We start from the raw sequence: 15,558 nt of genomic DNA, 5'->3' as shown, positions 1-15,558 counted from the left end.
AATAGTATGGGAGCAATACATGATTTCTCAAAAATGAGTAAGAGTTTTTACTCAAAATTCTTTAATGTCGATTTGTAGAATTTAATGTTTATAATTAGAATCGTTTATATTATAAATTACACTATAAAAATTATTTTTGCAAAAAAATTACATAATAAATTGATTAAACAATTTTAATTATAAGTACAAACTTCTATAATTCGAACATAAAAAATTTAAATATGGGTTTCTAACTTTCTACTCATCTTTATGGGGCCAACATTATTCATAGTAAGCGGGGAGGTGAGGGCTCCCTTGTTAGCAGCAACAGAAGAAAACAAAGACTCACCGTCCTCGGAGAGTTAGAGACACACAAAGGACACAGGACACGGGCACGGCAGCAGCAGCAGCACAAGAAGAGAAATGGGGATCGTTTCTCAGGAAGCGATCAAACAGTTCCAAGCTCTGATGGATCAAGGTCTGCTTCCTCTCTCTCTCCTCTTTCTTCCCTTTTGGTGTTTAATTTTTTTTTTCTTCACTGTTTCTGATATTTCTAGTGTTTTTTTTATTGGGTGGAATTTGGGGAAATGGCAGTTGATGAGCCTCTCAAGAGAACGTTTCAGGTTGGCATTTTCCCCTCTCCGATCTTTCTTCTGTTCACTTGTCACTTGTCAGCTTAAACTCAGCTCAACTCACAACTCTTCTTCTGCTGCTGCTGCTGCCGACTTTCTACTTTTCTTTCGTTTTACTTAATTTATTTGTTTTTAATTGACCTTCTTTTTGAACTTTTTGGGTTTGGAGATGCTGCTAATGCTAATCCCATTAGTAGTATACACTACCATCTTGTGAATCATGTGATGGTTAATCTACCCAATACCACTAGAATCAATCTCATCATCCCATTGCTTAACGTGATCTTTCATCTTGTTTTTTGTTCTTCTGGATAATTTCTAATTGCCAATTGCCCTTTGGCATTTTTTCCAATTCAAATCATGTTACTGGCGTTTAATAAGCATCCCCACAAAAAAAAAAAAAAAAAAAGAAAAATCTAATTCTTTGATTTTAACATGAACATCAAGTAGGGGACAAGTCAAAGACACTTGAGTACATAAATTTCTTGTCTTGCTATTTCGTGAATCATGCCACTTGATGTAGGTCGTCTTTCCCAACAAATGCTTCATTTGAATTTTGACCTTTACTGGATAATAATGACTCATGTTTTCCTTGTCTATCTTTTATTTATTTATTTTTGACTTGTATGGATGATCATTGTAATTGTTTCTTGGTTTATAGAATGTTCATCAAGGCTATCTAGTTGAGACTTTCGGTCGTTTTCTCAAAGCAAGGGATTCCAACGTTGCCAAAGCCCATAAAATGGTAACACTGCATCTCGTCTCTTTCGTCCAAATGATTCAAATGAATCATATCCTTTGTCGGCTCTCTTCTTTTGTTTTTGTTGCTATTGATGAAATCCAATGGTATGTTCGTGATGTTCCAGTTGGTCGATTGTTTAAACTGGAGGGTACAAAATGATATTGACAAAATATTGGCCGTAAGTTTATCCTATTCTCCTACTTGTCTAGCGTTTTCCATTGATTGCCAAATTACCAATCTAATGTATAACCATGGTGGCCCACCCGTGCTGACATTTCCTGAATCTTATTCCTCTGTGCAGAAGCCCATAGTTCCAACTGAACTATACAGAGGAGTGCGAGATTCACAGCTCATAGGTGTTTCGGGTTACTCAAGAGAGGTGCTCCTTCTTTCTTAAAACTTGTCTCTTTTGTGGCGTTTACACTGTCATGTCTCTTCTACGAATGGTTTTTCTCTTGAAATTTGTGTGTGCTTCAGCCTCTAACATGTTTATTCATTCTCCTTTGCTCGTCAGGGCTTGCCCATCTTTGCCATTGGTGTTGGAATAAGTACATTTGACAAAGCATCAGTAAGTATTAGATGAAAATGAAAGACCATATTGTCTTTTACAATTGACAACAATTCTTGAATTTGAATTACCTACATCTGCCACTTTATCTTGGTGCTGGGGGTCCTTGAGTCTTGATAGTCTTTGAGAAATATTTTTTCTTCTTGATTGCAGGTTCACTACTATGTGCAGTCACACATTCAAATTAATGAATATCGAGATCGTGTAATTTTGGTGAGCATCAGATCTTGAATCTCTAAGGTCTCTTGAGTCTTTCTTCTGACCTGTGTTTTTGGCTGTAGCCTTCTGCATCGAAGAAGTATGGTAAGCCTATTACCACCTGCATCAAGGTTTTAGATATGACTGGTTTGAAGCTCTCAGCACTAAGCCAAATAAAGGTACATAAAACTTGATAACGTAGATTCTTTTTGTTTGTTTGTTTGTTTTTATTACAGTTTAAACGTATCTTGTTCTTTCCTATGACAAGTACAAATCACAATTTTATTTAGGTTTATCCAATTTGCCTTAGTGAGGAATTATTTTTATAAATTTTTGAACAAAAAATATAAACTAGGATGATTATATATCTCATGAAATGCATAAGTGTGACAATTCTACTTTTGTATGTATGTACATGAGTTCTACAATTCAGTACCTTATACGTTTCACGTCCGTGCAGTTAATGACAATTATATCAACCATTGATGATTTGAACTACCCGGAGAGGACAAATACATACTACATTGTAAATGCCCCATATATATTCTCAGCTTGTTGGAAGGTTAGTCTTCACATTGTTGATCTTTGTGATATAATGTGATCTTAAATCTTTTGTTTTCTACATAAGTATGATTGAGTTTGTTGCATGAGCACATTCATATATTTTAGATGCCCTTTTGGAATTGGAGTCGTATAATTTTTGGACTGTTAGCAGGTTGTCAAGCCACTTTTGCAGGAGAGGACAAGGAAAAAAGTGCAAGTGTTGTCTGGCTGTGGTAGGGATGAACTGTTGAAGGTAACGTGTTCCCCATTATGCTTCATGTGTTGCGAATTTGAATGCTTATGAGTTCTTCTCATATACTCGAAAGCATCTTTCTTTTTTCGGTCACATTAAAATAACTTTCTAACGGTTGAGTTTTGGTATCCTTAGTATTTTCAATGGACACGAACATGTTTCCTCTTTCCAAAGTCAATGTACTTGTTGAAACTGGATGCGAAGGCAAACCCATGTGATGGACACATAGCCCAGTTTTGCTTCTTGTATTCAAATGGACTGATCTTGTAGTTGGATTTGATGTTTGTGTAGATAATGGATTATGCATCTCTTCCACATTTCTGTAAAAGTGAAGGTTCGGGATCATCTCAAAATTCTCAGAATGGAGCTGACAACTGCTTCTCCCTGGACCACCACTTTCATCAACAGCTCTACAACCACATCAAGCAGCAATCGATGATGAAGGAATCCGTTCAACCATTCAGACACGGTTCTTTTCATGTGGATGTACCTGAGGCGGCTGCAGAAAGAACACAGATTGCTAAAACGATAGAATCTGAGTTTAACAAATTTGGTAATGGGAATGGGCTATCTGAATAGATGGCCTCAAAATCAATGGTGACTGAAGCCAGAGTTTGGTGCCTTTCCAACTTGCGATGAATCTTATGGCTTTGTACTCACTTCTAAAGCTGCTGGACAAGGAGTCTTTGCATTACTGATCCTAGAGTTGCAATCATCCGATATGATTGGTTGTAATGGTAGTTGCTGACATTATCTACGTGAATTTAACGGTCGCAAAGCTACTAGTGTATGTAATTTGACGTGTCGGGCTGGATTATCAATTCAGACCTCTGAGTAGCCTAATATGCGTTGTAGTAATGCAGCAGGAAAATTGTCGTCTTTAGTTGCACAGTTCTATATCATATGGTAATTGCACATATTAACCCGTTTTCACCTAGAGAGATTATATTCACATCCTAAATTATTTCTCCCACACTTTTTTAATTTTGTAATATTTTTTACACCACTAATACTTGATAGAAAAATATTAAAAAGTTAAAAGGGTGTAGGGAAAGTAATTTGAGGTGTGTCAATATAATCTCCCTTCATGGATGGGGATTTTTTTTTATATTTTAAATATGTCAGTTTCTGGTTCTGGTGCTATTTCTGTAGTGACGACCCGCCTAGCGATCGGTTGATTAAAGTCTGCATACTTAACTTCTTAAATTTTGCTAGGAAGAGCCAACAAAAGCAGAAATTGTTGTTTTTGAGTATTGAGATAATAAAAATATAGATTTACATGTTTCCCTGTTTTTGGACCACTGAGACTTACAAATAAGTTATCCTGAATACAATCAATACACCAAAAATGTGACCTGTTGAAATGGAACTTCGTCTCTCTCTCTCTCTCTCTCTCTCTCTCAAAGACTAAGAGAGATCCCATTCCCGTCCGACTTGTCTGGCATTGTGATCTTATCTCGAATCCTGCTACAACTGAACGGGGGATGACGCTGATGATTTGCCTACCTCCGTTTGTTCTTCTTGGCGCCGCTTACGAAGTTCTCCCTCAACTGCTGATTTTGCCGAATCTGCCATCTCTGCTTTGTTCAATGCCATGTCTGTTGCAGTCTTGATTTCCTCTATGGCTTTTAAATTGGCCTCCAACTTTTTATCTACTTCAGTTTTTCTTACATTGATTGCTACCACTTGGTTCATGCTTTCTGCCTCTTTCATCTCAGCCAATTTTTCACATTCCTCAACTTTCCTTCTCAAAGATTCAAACCCCTCCTCCGATAGTCTGATCTTGGCACCACCGTTCTCTGAGTTTGAAGACGCACCTTCTTCCTGTCTTCCCCCAGATAAGAGCTTCAGCTCCTCAAGGACTCTTTGTTCTGCTTCTCTTGCATCTTTAGCTTCTTCGAGGGCAATCTTCAGTTTCTTCTCTGTTCCCTCTGCTGCAACTCGGCTATCTTCAGCTTCTTGCTTATGTCGATTAGCATTTTCCTTCATCTTTTCCACTTCCAGCCTTGCACTTTCAGTTTCGGATGACAGTTTCTGGGCAGTTGAACTGTGATGTGCATCATATTCATGAGGACTAGGAGGTGCGTTATGCTGTGCCTCTGCCTCTTCCTTGATTTTCTGTATTTGATCAGTTAGTTTAGTAGCGAGAGCTTTCATTTCCATTTCTTTGTCCTTCAGTTCACCCCGTTCCCTCTTCACGTCTTCCAATTCCAGCCTGAGGGAACTCACACAGCTTCGGAGAGAGCTCTCTTTGTCCGCAACTTCCTGCAGCGTCTTTGTGGCTTCATTGAGCTCCATAGTTACCCCTCTCACGGAGTCCATTTCGCATGCGTGTGCTTTCTTCATCTCTTCTTGTATAACTTCAATCTCCGACATTGTTTCTTCAAGCTTTGCCTCTAGTTCTTTGGCCAGTTCCGGATCAATTTCATTCTTCAAAGATAGCAATTTGTCTTCTGCTTCTTGCTTCGCACTTCTGTAGGATCGAAGGTGGGCCTCTTTTTCAGACATGGCGTTTACCTGCTCCTGTTGGGCTTGCAGGGCGGCAAGTTTGAGCTGTTCAATGGATCCCTGCATGGCTGAAACTTCCTTTGACAGCTCGTTAACCCTGTCTGAGTTAACGTTTGCTGAACGCTGAGCTTCCGCTGCCTGTTGGAATGCAGCAAGTTTTGCTTCCAAGGCAGCATCAAAGTCCTGTCGGATTTTGGTGAGCTCTTGCTTTGCTGCATCGAGTTCGGTCACTGTGGCTGTGTACTCATTTCTTGCGTGATCCAGTTCCCGTTTCCAAGCATTACCTTCAATGGTTTCTCTGGATTTGACCTCTTCTAGTTTCTTAGCCCGATTCTTGACATCTTCGGCGTCTTTAATTGCTGATCGCTTGGAGTCTGTTAGAGTTTTGAGCTTGGTGTTCAGATCCTGCAGTGTTCTCTTGGCCTTATCGAGCTCAGAGAGTGCTCTAGCTTTGGTAGTTTCCGCACTCTGTAATTGTTGCTTAATCTTGTTTAGTTCCTTCTGTGCTAATAGAAGTTGGGTCTCCTTGTCCAGTGCATTAGTCTGACAAACAAGAAATCGCCGGCTAAATATCAAATCATTCAGAAGAGATGATATATACAATACAAAATAGAAGGGGTATCATCTGTGCAAGACGTGCGTCCATAAGTTAGCATGGCATGAAGGGATATATTGATTGAATATTGTACCTCTGGCGAAAGCTTTTTCTTGACAGCGACGGCATTGGCGTTGGCGTTGGCTCTGGGGCTGGCATTGGAAGATGGTCCTCCTCTAGAAACGACTTTGCCAAACAAACTAACAGCAGCTTTGACAGATTGGAAGGGTGCTCGGGTGTCAACCTCTCCCACCTCCGCCCTCGGGGAACCCGAAGCCTTCTGCTGATCCTTTATACGGACATTTGCCATATTTGGTTACTTCTGCTCGCAACATGCATGTATGTATGAATGTATCAAATATTTGAACCAAATCATTGCGTCTGGATAGTGCTATAATATTGGAAACGTGAAAGCACGTACCTGCAAGGGAAAAAGATGATTAAGATGGAAGACTTGGAGTCAGAGGTGGTGCAGGAGGTCAAAAGTAAAAAGAGGAAATGGCAGACGGTGGATGGGACTAGATTTGTTGGCGGAATGGAAGCTCTCCGGGTCCGTTGGAAACAAGAACAAACGAGCGCAGAGATGAAGAGAGCCCAAAGAGTAGGGAGGAACGGAAGAGGTTGATTGCCCTTTGTACAAAATTACTTATTCTACTATTTTAGCGGGAACCAAACCGAACTACGCGGAGCGTAACGGACAATGCCAACCGCTACATTTGGGGAATTACAGAATTGGCCTTGCCTGCCACCTCACCTCACCTTTGTCAATGACTCAATGGCCACACAGATGACGTACTTGGCCATCGACCAGAGCGTGCGTTGCTTTACCTTCTTTTGATTACAAAAATGATCATAAAAACATGTCTGGATCTCCACATCAGTCTCGAGCTATGCCAGTATTCTTTTATTACTCATCTGTTTATCAACTCTAAAATGTATATAAACATATTTATTGAGATTTAAAAACAGTAATACCACTTTCAAAAGTTTTATTACATTTTCCTTATTACCCTTGAATAATACTTTCAATGTATTTTTGTTTGATCTATTCTTATACTTGATATAAATCATACATGCTTCAAGACTCAACTAATGGTAACACGGATTCCAGAGGTCTTATTTACATCTCATTTTACATTATGGACAAATGCAAATGCATGTTCTACTCCAATAAAAATGATGCAAATTTGAGATCTAATTTAATATTCTCTCTTCGACTAGCTACATCCCTCGCCAAAAGATATTAAAGAATGTAAAAAGAGTGAGACCCATCAACTTTTGCATTTGTATTACAACCATTATAAAACTTATTTTAGTGCTTGTTCCTTTGCTATGTATGCTCTGTAATAATAATGTAGGACATTATAGAGATTTTGGATCACAGACTGTCCTAGTAATTTACTTATATTGATCCATTCCTTTTGATTAAAATAGAAATAGCGCTTTCAAAAATCTTATAATAACTCCCTTGTTGGCCGCGAAAATTTTATGCGGAAACTCAATAGTCGCATTTTAGGAAGACTTTTGTACAAATTTGTAAAATGGCCTAGAAACTCTGATGGTTAGTCCACATTTTTTTTAAAAGAAAAATGCAATTTTTTATTTTTGTGAAATATTTTCATTCAAGAATACTAGCAAAAGGTGTTGTATCATTTATACACTCATAAATGTATTTTTAATTGAATCTTTATGCCGTGAACTTAAAAATAAATTGACAAAAATTGAAGTGGTGCACAAGACATTCCGAAAGGGAACTCAATTTACAAGAATAAAAGCAAAGGCTCTTACATGAATTTCAAAACCTCACAGTGCAATAAAGGTGAAAGCAAAAACATTTTAGGACAATTTTTTTTATAAATTTGCAGAATGGCTTGGAAACGTGATGGTTAGCCCACGTTTTTTTGGAAAAAAAATGCAAATTTTTTAGTTATGCAGAATATTTCACGTCATGAATCAGAGTAACTTTATAAGGCAATTGAAAGTTGTTTTACCGTTTATTGAGCAATAAATGAATTTTTAATAGAATATTTAAGGCGAAAACTTAAAAGTATATAGACAAATATTAAAGTGGGGTCCAAAACATTACCGAAACGGGACTCCATCTACAACAACATCCACAAAAAGTTGTACATGAATTTCAAAACCTCACATTGCGCTGAAAGCAAAAAATATTTTAGGATTATTTTTCTACAAATTTGCCAAATAGCCTAGAAACCGTGATGGTTAGCCTATGTTTTTTTTTTTTTGGAAAAAATGAAAATTTTTATTTTTGCGAAATATTTTTCGCCATGATTAAGAATAACTTTATAAGGCAATTGAAAACAGTTTTACCATTTACTGTGCCACAAATGTATTTTTAATTGACTCTTTATGCCGTAAACTTGAAATAAGTTGACAAAAATTAAAGTGGTGCACAAGACAATATGAAAAGGGACTCCAACTACAAGAATATTAGCAACAACTTTTACATGAATTTCAAAACCTTACAATCTGGTGAAGGTGAAAACAAAAAGATTATATGACCATTTTTGTATAAATTTACAAAATGGCCTGGAAATGTGACGGTTAGCCCACCTTTTTTTTTTGCCAAAAAAATGAAATTTTTTTAGCTATGTGGGACTATTTTCCGTCATGATTAAGGTAACTTTATAAGGCAATTGGAAACTATTTTACCATTTATTGAGCTACAAATGTATTTTTAATAGAATATTTAAGCCAAAAACTTAAAGGTATATAGACAAATATTGAAGTGGGATCCAAAACATTATCGAAACAGGACTCCATCTACAACAACATCCACAAAAAGTCGTACATGAATTTTAGAGCCTCAAATTGCGGTGAAAGAAAAAAGATTTTAAGATTATTTTTCTACAAATTCGCAAAATAGCCCAGAAACCATGGTAGTTAGCCTACGTTTTTTTTTTTTTGGAAAAAATGCAAATTTTAATTTTTGCGAAATATTTTTCGCCATGATTAAGAATAACTTAAAAAGACATGCCGCAAATGTATTTTTAATTGACTCTTTATGCCATAAACATTAAATAAATTGACAAAAGTTGAAGTGGTGCACAAGACATTCCGAAAAGGAACTCCATCTACAAGAATACAAGCAAAGGCTCTTACATGAATTTCAAAACCTAACAATGTAGTAAAGGTGAAAGCAAAAGATTTTAGGATGATTTTTTTATAAACTTGCAAAATGGCCTGGAAACGTGATGGTTAGCCCACTTTTTTTTGAAAAAAAATGCAAATATTTTAGTTGTGCAGAATATTTTCCGTCATGAATAAGAGTAACTTTATAAGGCAATTGAAAGCTGTTTTACCATTTATTGAGTCACATATGTATTTTTAATAGAATATTTAAGCCAAAAACTTAAAAGTATATAGCCAAATATTAAAGTGGGATCCTATGTAAAACAACATCCACAAAAAGTTGTACATGAATTTCAAAACCTCACGTTGCAGTAAAAGTAAAAAGATTTTAGGATAATTTTTCTAAAAATTTGCAAAATAGCCTAGAAACCGTGACAGTTAGCCTACGTTCTTTTTTTTTTTTTTTGGAAAATGCAAATTTTTATTTTTCCGAAATATTTTTTTCCATGATTAAGAATAACTTTATAAGGCAATTGAAAATGGTTTTAACATTTATTGAGCCACAAATTTATTTTTGATAGACTCTTTATGCCGTAAACTTAAAATAAATTGACAAAAATTAAAGTGGTGCACAAGACATTTTGAAAAGGAACTCCATTTTCAAGAATACTCGCAACAACTTTTACATGAATTTCAAAACCTTAAAATGCGGTGAAGGAGAAAGCAAAAAGATTATATGACCACTTTTGTATAAATTTGCAAAATGGTCTGGAAATGTGATGGTTAGCCCATGTATTTTTAAAAACATGCAATTTTTTTAGCTATGAGGAATATTTTTCGTCATGATTAAGAGTAACTTTATAAGGCAATTGGAAGTTGTTTTACCATTTATTGAGCTACAAATGTATTTTTAATAGAATATTTAAGCCGAAAATTTAAAAGTATATAGACAAATACTTAAGTGTGGTCCAAAACATTTCTGAAAGGGGACTTCATCTACAACAACATCCACAAAAAGTTGTACACGAATTTCAAAACCTCACGTTGTGGTGAAAGCAAAAAGATTTTATGATTATTTTTCTACAAATTTGCAAAATAGCCTAGAAATCATGACCTATGTTTTTTTTTTTTTTTGGAAAAAAATGCAAATTTTTATTTTTGCGAAATATTTTTCACCATGATTAAGAATAAGTTTATAAGACAATTGAAAATGGTTTTACCATTTATTGTGCAACAAATGTATTTTTAATTGACTCTTTATGCCATAAACTTAAAGTCAATTGACAAAAATTGAAGTGGTGCACAAGACATTCCGAAAAGGAACTCCATCTACAAGAATACAAGCAAAGGCTATTACATGAATTTCAAAACCTCACAGTGTAGCAAAGGTGAAAGCAAAAAGATTTGAGGACAATGTTTTTTTATAAATTTGTAAAATGGCCTGAAAACGTGATGGTTAGCCCATATTTTTTTGGAAAAAAATTCAAATTTTTTAGTTATGCAGAATATTTTCCGTCATGAATAAGAGTAATTTTATAAGGCAATTGGAAGCTGTCACATCCCGGCCCGGGGCGGATCACTTCCCGGGCCCGTTCCACCACCGTAGCACGATATTGTCCGCTTTGGGCTTACCATTCCCTCACGGTTTTGTTTTTGGGAACTCACGAGCAACTTCCCAGTGGGTCACCCATCATGGGATTGCTCAAGCCCTCTTCTCGCTTAACTTCGGAGTTCCTACGGAACCCGAAGCCAGTGAGCTCCCAAAAGGCCTCGCGTTAGGTAGGGATGAGAATATACATATAAGGATCACTCCCCTGGGCGATGTGAGATGTCACAATCCACCCCCCTTAGGGGCCCGACGTCCTCGTCGGCACACACGCAACCAGGGTTAGGCTCTGATACCAAATTGTCACATCCCGGCCCGGCGGGACCACTTCCCGGGCCCGATCCACCACCGTAGCACGATATTGTCCGCTTTGGGCCCCGACCACGCCCTCACGGTTTTGTTTTTGGGAACTCACATGAGAACTTCCCGATGGGTCACCCATCCTGGGATTGCTCTCGCGCGCTACTCGCTTAACTTCGGAGTTCCTACGGAACCCGAAGCCAGTGAGCTCCCAAAAGGCCTCGTGCTAGGTAAGGATGGGAATATACATTTAAGGATCACTCCCCTGGGTGATGTGGCTTCTCACTTAACTTCGGAGTTCCTACGGAACCCGAAGCCAGTGAGCTCCCAAAAGGCCTCGTGCTAAGTAGAGATGTAAATATACATTTAAGGATCACTCCCCTGGGTGATGTGGGATGTCACAGAAGCTGTTTTACCATTTATTGAGTTACAAATGTACTTTTTAACATAATATTTAAGCTAAAAACTTAAAAGTATATAGACAAATATTGAAGTGGGGTCCAAAACATTACCGAAATGGGACTCCATCTACAACAACATCCACAAAATGTCATACATGAATTCAAAATCTCACATTGCAGTGAAAGCAAAAAGATTTTAGTATTATTGTTCTACATATTCACAAAATAGCCTAGAAACCGTGATTAACGCCTACGTTATTTTTTTTTTTTTGGAAAAAATGCAAATTTTTATTTTTGCGAAATATTTTTTTGCCATGATTAAGAATAACTTTATAAGACAATTGAAAATGGTTTCACCATTTATTGTGCCACAAATGTATTTTTAATTGACTCTTTATGCTGTAAACTTAAAATAAATTGACAAAAATTGAAGTGGTGCACAAGACATTCTGAAAAAGGACTCTATCTACAAGAATATTAGCAACAACTCTTACATGAATTTCAAAACCTTACAATGCGGTGAAGGTCAAAGAAAAAAGATTATATGACCATTTTTGTATAAATTTGCAAAATGGCCTGGAAACGTGATGGTTAGCCCACGTTTTGTTGGAAAAAAAATGCAAATTTTTTAGCTATGCGGAATATTTTCTATCATGATTAAGAGTAACTTTATAAGGCAATTGGAAGTTGTTTTACCATTTATTGAGCTACAAATATATTTTAATAGAATCTTTAAGTTGAAAACTTAAAAGTATATAGACAAATATTGAAGTGGAGTTCAAAACATTACTGAAACAGGACTCCATCTACAACATCCACAAAAAGTTGTACATGAATTTCAACACCTCACATTGCGGTGAAAGCAAAAAGATTTTAGGATTATTTTTCTACAAATTCGCAAAAAAAATGTAAATTTTTTTAATTATGCAGAATATTTTCCATCATGAATAACAGTAACTTGATATGGCAATTGGAAGCTGTTTTACCATTTATTGAGCTACAAATGTATTTTTAATAGAATATTTAAGCCGAAAACTTAGAAGTATATAGACAAATATTGAAGTGGGGTCCAAAACATTACCAAAACCGGACTCCATCTACAACAACCTCCACAAAAAGTTGTACATGAATTTCAAAACCTCAAGTTGCGGTGAAAGCAAAAAGATTTTAGGATTATTTTTCTACAAATTTGCAAAATAGCCTAGAAACTGTGATGGTTAGCCTATGTTTTTTTTTTTTTTGGAAAAATGAAAATTTTTATTTTTGCGAAATATTTTTCGCCATGATTAAGAATAACTTTATAAGACAATTGAAAATTGTTTTACCATATATTGTGCCACAAATGTACTTTTAATTGACTCATTATGCAGTAAACTTAAAATAAATTGACAAAAATTGAAGTGGTGCACAAGAAAGGAAATCTCTCTACAAGAATACAAGCAAAAGCTCTTAAATGAATTTAAAAACCTCACAATGTAGTAAAGGTTAAAGCAAAAAGATTTTGGGGCGATTATTTTATAAATTTGCAAAATGGCTGGGAAAAGTGATGGTTAGCCTATGTTTTTTTTTGAAAAAAAATGCAAATTTTTTAGTTATGCAAAATATTTTCTGTCATGAATAAGAGTAACTTTACAAGGAAATTGAAAGTTGTTTTACAATTTATTGAGTCATATATGTATTTTTAATAGAATATTTTAGTCCAAAACTTAGAAGTATATAGACAAATATTAAAGTGGGGTCCTATCTAAAACAACATCCACAAAAAGTTGTACAAGAATTTCAAAACCTCACGTTGCGGTGAAAGAAAAAAGATTTTAGGATTATTTTTCTACAAGTTTGCAAAACAGCCTAGAAACCGTGACGGTTAGCCTACATTTTTATTTTTTTTGGAAAAATGCAAATTTTTATTTTTGCTAAATATTTTTTTTCCATGATTAAGAATAACTTCATAAGATAATGGAAAATAGTTTTACCATTTATTGTGCCACAAATGTATTTTTAATTGACTCATTATACCATAAACTTAAAATAAATTGGCATAAATTGAAGTGGTGCACATGACATTCCGAAAAGGAAATCCCTCTACAAGATTACAAGCAAAGGTTCTTACATGAATTTCAAAACCTCACAGTGCAGTAAAGGTCAAAGCAAAAAGATTTTAGGGCAATTTTTTTTTTATAAATTTGCAAAATGGCCGGGAAACGTGATGGTTAGCCTACATTTTTTTTTTAAAAAAAATGCAAATTTTTTAGTTATGCAAAATATTTTCCGTCACGAATAAGAGTAATTTTATAAGGAAATTGAAAGCTATTTTACCATTTATTAAGTTAGATGTATTTTTAATAGAATATTTTTGCCCAAAACTGAAAAGTATATAGACAAATATTAAAGTTGGGTCCTATCTAAAACAACATCCACAAAAAGCTATACATAATTTTCAAAACCTCACGTTGCGGTGAAAGCAAAAAGATTTTAGGATTATTTTTGTACAATTTTGCAAAATAGCCTAGAAACCGTGTCGGTTTGCCTACGTTTTTTTTTTTTTTTTGGAAAAATGAAAATTTTTATTTTTGTGAAATATTTTTCGTCATGATTAAGAATAATTTTATAAGGCAATTGAAAACGGTTTTACCATTTATTGAGCCACAAATGTATTTTTAATTGATTCTTTATGTCATAAACTTAAAATAAATTGACAAAAATTGAAGTGGCGTACAAGACATTCCGTAAAGGAACTCCATCTACAAGAATATTAGCAATAGCTCATACATGAATTATAAAACCTTACAATGCGGTGAAGGTGAATGCAAAAAAATTACATGATCATTTTTGTATAAATTTGCAAAATGGCCTAGAAACATGATGTGCCCACACTTTTTTTTTTTTGTGAAAAAAACATGCAAATTTTTTAGCTAAGCGGAATATTTTTCGTCATGATTAAGAGTAACTTTATAAGGCAATTGGAAGCTATTTTACCTTTTATTTAGCTACAAATGTATTTTTCATAGAATATATTTAAGCCGAAAACTTAAAAGTATATAGGCAAATATTGAAGTAAGGTCAAAAACATTACCGAAACAGGACTCCATCTACAACAACATCCACAAAAAGTTGTACATGAATTTCAAAACCTCACGTTGCGGTGAAAGAAAAAAGGTTTTAGGATTATTTTTCTACAAATTTCCAAAATCTCCTATAAACCGTGATGCCCACGTTTTTTTTTTAGAAAAATGAAAATTTTTATTTTTGATAAATATTTTCTATCATGGTTAAGAGTAACTTTATAAGGTAATTAAAAGTGGTTTTACCATTTATTGAGCAATAAATGTAATTTTAATTGAATCTTTAAGTCGAAATCTTAAAAAAAAAACAAAAAAAAAGACAAAAATTGCAATGGGGCCCAAGACATTCTGAAAAGGGACTTCATCTACAAGAATATTAACAAAACTCTTACATAAATTTCAGAACCTCACAGTGCGGTAAAGGTGAAAGCAAAAAGATTTTAGGATGATTTTGTATAAATTTGCAAAATAGCCTAGAAAACAGTGATGGTTACCCCACCTTTTTTTTTTTTTTTTAGAAAACTACAAATTTTTTATCTAGCGAAATATTTTCCGTCATGAATAAGAGAAACTTTATAAGGCAATTGAAATTGGTTTTACCACTTATTGAGCCACAAATGTATTTTTAATAAAATATTTTAGCCGAAAACTTTCATATAAATAGACAAAATAAAACATTGTATTTTTCAAAATATAACGATAGTTAACTCTTTTTTCCTGTTACTAATGCGAGTAGAGTAATAAGTGAATTAATTCTAGGTTGCTCACGGTCTTTAGTCACTTTTGAATGTAAATGTAAAACTTTCCATTGATATTTTTGAGGGTGAAAACTGTTTTGAAAATATTTTAGGCCTTGTAACTATACTTTTCACTTATATTTTACTTTTGGGCTTAAATATTCTATTAAAATACATTTGTGGCTCAATAAAAACAAAAACCTCTCCATATGTCTTATAATGTATTTCTTGATGCACATGCAAAATATTTCGTGAAAATAAAAAATCTGTATTAAAAAAATGCGGGGTTAAAACTTAAAATCTATGATTTTTTTTTTTTTTAAACAATTTTGTGATTTTCT

At 34.7% G+C, this 15,558-nt stretch overlaps 2 protein-coding genes across 2 annotated transcripts; one reads left to right on the top strand and one right to left on the bottom strand.

The window, feature by feature from the left end:
* The first annotated feature begins 269 nt into the window (after window positions 1-269).
* LOC103963717 (phosphatidylinositol/phosphatidylcholine transfer protein SFH1) lies at window positions 270-3,832 on the top strand. The gene is made up of 11 exons (XM_009376568.3): window positions 270-457; window positions 574-602; window positions 1,273-1,356; window positions 1,478-1,531; window positions 1,655-1,732; window positions 1,868-1,921; window positions 2,075-2,134; window positions 2,203-2,298; window positions 2,580-2,681; window positions 2,835-2,915; window positions 3,207-3,832. The coding sequence occupies exons 1-11, from the start codon at window positions 403-405 to the stop codon at window positions 3,492-3,494; spliced, it is 981 nt and encodes a 326-aa protein (XP_009374843.1). The 5' UTR covers window positions 270-402; the 3' UTR covers window positions 3,495-3,832.
* Window positions 3,833-4,252: 420 nt separating this feature from the next.
* On the bottom strand, window positions 4,253-6,749 carry LOC103963718 (WEB family protein At1g12150-like). Its single transcript, XM_009376569.3, has 2 exons — window positions 6,113-6,749; window positions 4,253-5,966 (listed from the first exon to the last, which is right to left on the bottom strand). Exons 1-2 carry the CDS (start codon window positions 6,326-6,328, stop codon window positions 4,383-4,385), a joined length of 1,800 nt encoding a protein of 599 aa, XP_009374844.2. The 5' UTR covers window positions 6,329-6,749; the 3' UTR covers window positions 4,253-4,382.
* Between the last annotated feature and the right edge of the window lie 8,809 nt (window positions 6,750-15,558).

This window comes from the organism of the source record quoted next, unplaced genomic scaffold (genome assembly GCF_019419815.1).
Source record: "Pyrus x bretschneideri cultivar Hongxiangsu unplaced genomic scaffold, Pyrus_bretschneideri_v1 Contig33, whole genome shotgun sequence".
NCBI classification, from domain to species: domain Eukaryota; kingdom Viridiplantae; phylum Streptophyta; class Magnoliopsida; order Rosales; family Rosaceae; genus Pyrus; species Pyrus x bretschneideri.
Note: the sequence above shows the minus strand (reverse complement) of the source record. Positions and strands in the feature narration are given on the sequence as shown.